The 2,820-nt window shown below is 33.9% G+C and overlaps 1 protein-coding gene across 1 annotated transcript; it reads right to left on the bottom strand.

Moving 5' to 3' along the window:
- LOC133785181 (uncharacterized) lies at positions 1-1,470 on the bottom strand. The gene is made up of 6 exons (XM_062224436.1): positions 1,456-1,470; positions 1,349-1,413; positions 1,104-1,173; positions 948-1,025; positions 121-218; positions 1-40 (listed from the first exon to the last, which is right to left on the bottom strand). The coding sequence occupies exons 1-6, from the start codon at positions 1,468-1,470 to the stop codon at positions 1-3; spliced, it is 366 nt and encodes a 121-aa protein (XP_062080420.1).
- Between the last annotated feature and the right edge of the window lie 1,350 nt (positions 1,471-2,820).

Raw genomic sequence — 2,820 nt, 5'->3', positions numbered from 1 at the left:
TTACAGCAATAACTTCAATGGTGCAATGATATAGTCAACCCTAGGAAACAAGTACAAATTAACATGAGTAGTTAGGAATTTCTAGTTATAGATGATCTGAGTTCAGGTGCTTGTATTTACCCTACGAGACTAAATAAATCCTGCTTATTTCGAACTGCAGCAGCCATCAACTTTGATTTATGCCCATATTTGTGGATGTAATTATAAGCCTTTGTCACCTGAAAGACAGAATAATAATAGTAATGATTAAAAAATGTCTACTAGATCAATTGATCAAACAAGAAATTTCATGTTTGTTGCTGACAACTTCTTTCATCACTCATATGAGAAACTAATTATTATATGAGCTGAGATCTGGAATTTTACTGGAACAGTATCTTAAAAGTTTTTTATTACCAAGAAGCACTTGGCATCGATAATGAATAATATCTAAGTCAAATGTAGTCAAACAACAAGACCAAAGTGAAAGGCTGTATATAGCCTGGTTTAGATACTAGGAAGAAGAATTAAAAGGGTTTTTGAGAATTTTCTATATATTATTATCAATGTCCTGTACAAGGGATATAAATACAAACTAAGGAACAAAATAAAGAGGACCACTAGGACAGGTGTCCTTCCTCATGCAATGCAAGCTGTACAAAGAATAATAAGAGAGGAATATACATTAACTAATTACAGTAGAAAAGAATTAATTACAACAGAAAGTATTAATGTGTATTAGCGTGCTTAACACAAAGCAGAGGACGAAAGGGCATAGAACAGTAGGTATTTAGAAGAGTTGTTGATTTTCCTATCATAGAATTTTTTAAAAAAAAACTGCATTAGTAAATAAATACCCATTATTAAAATATATCGAGATAAGAGTATGCCATAATAAAGCTTACTAAGAATTTAAACAAAATTCCATGCAACAATGGAATTGGGATATTAAAACTGTTATAACTAACCAAAGCTATCCTAGGGTCTTCTCCTCTTTTGAGTGCAGCTTCTACCTCAGGGTCGCCAGAATGATTACGTGCCCAATCCTAAACAATAAATATGAACATCAATGACATGAAAATGAGAAGAACAAGATCATTATGGAACCAAAGGTAGAAGATTACCCTGATTCGACCAACAAATATCTGAATAACAGATTCACCAGCTTGAGCTGCAGCTACAGCTTGAGCGAAGCTAAGGAAACAAAAGGAAACTATCACCATTAAAAAGAAGGTAATAAAATGGAACTAATAAGAAGTAATGGCAGAAAACAAACAAAGATAATTTATTTCAAAATGATGAGTACCCACGACAAAGCTATGCAAGAGAAAGTAATGTACTTAACCATTAATTAGTACATATATAAAACCTGTATACAAAATTCAAATGAGTTTGTATGCCCTCAGATTCCAGTAATCTTGCAGCCTCTATTCCCTAAGTGGAGATGCAATCAATTAGAAAAAATAGTTAGATTACAAAAACTATAAGCATTCATGAATATATTCCCTTGAAGAAAAATCTAATGATAAGGAATAGAGATGTTTTGTCATGAAACATTATTGCCAAGTTGAAGGAATTTTGAACAACAAACGCTCATAAGGGACATCAATTTCATTGTAAAGCTTCAACAGATCATGAACCTGCATTGTTGATAAAGTACTTGTGCAAACCACAACAAAATGAATAGCAAGTAAAGCACTAGCATCAGAGGGATAAGACAGACTACAAGTACAGCTTCAAAAACATGAAGCAGATTCAGAATACATTCCCTTTCTCATTTTGTTCCCTATGTACAGTTTCCAATTCCAATGAGATTTCAAAGTTTGAAAATCATAGTGCAGAGTGATGGTTTCATCTCCAAAATACAAATTTGATAGCTAACACAATAAAGAATCATTAATACAACGGCAAGAAACCAAAATGGGAATTACAAAAGACACATCAATACATTTATAATGATGCCATGTGTGTCATATGCTAGTCCTGCATCCACTTTTTTTGCAACTCGACCAGGGACAAGTTTTGCCAAATCACCACCAACATTCACAAGAGCCTCCACCACCAAAAAATAAAATTGTGAACTTTCTTATCAATTCAAGTAATATGCTTTCCTAATGATTGGAGTAGAATACCAATATGATTTTGTATGTAATTTACACTATTATGGTTGACAGTAGCCAAGCATATGCTTAACAAAGAACCAATTTTACAGAAAATTGAAGGCTGGAAGATGCTATTTCCGTATGAGCATCATTTTCATTGGTTATAACTAGCCATTAGTTTTCTCTACCCAGACAATTGAAAAGTACCTAAACCAACTTATTGAAAAGTAATTCAAGGAACAAATCTCAAATTCAAATTCAAACTTTTTAGGCAAATAACATTGTAGAGAATTCCAAAATAGTAATATGATTCAAAGAAGAAGAAAATTAGATCTAAACATTTATTTTAATAAAGATAAATCTAATTAATATATACATATATCAAACTACCTCTCTCCCTTTCTTCTCGACCCTTTCTCTACAAATTAACCAACCCTCAAACATCAACCTAGCTCTAAGCTTCAAACCCAGCCCCGTTTCTAGTGTCAAATCGTCGACCACACCACATCCCCATCGCCAGCCATGCGTTGTTAAGCATGTCGAGCCTCCGCATCGCCAAGTCCCCAGAAGCCTTCGTCAGTACACCTTCACGAGAAAGGGGTCTGTGAGAGCAAGGAAGAAAGAGATGAGAGTTGTGAGAGAGTGCGACTGAGGGAATTGGGAGAATGAGGGAATTTTTTCATTTGATGTGAGAGAAAGAATTGAGACAAAATGAGAAATTTTTGGCGCTCTAGTTTAT

The sequence above is a fragment of the Humulus lupulus genome, chromosome 6, assembly GCF_963169125.1.
Source record: "Humulus lupulus chromosome 6, drHumLupu1.1, whole genome shotgun sequence".
Taxonomy (NCBI): Eukaryota; Viridiplantae; Streptophyta; class Magnoliopsida; order Rosales; family Cannabaceae; genus Humulus; species Humulus lupulus.
The sequence above is the reverse complement of the archived record's forward strand: the minus strand, read 5'-3'. Positions and strand labels throughout refer to the sequence as shown.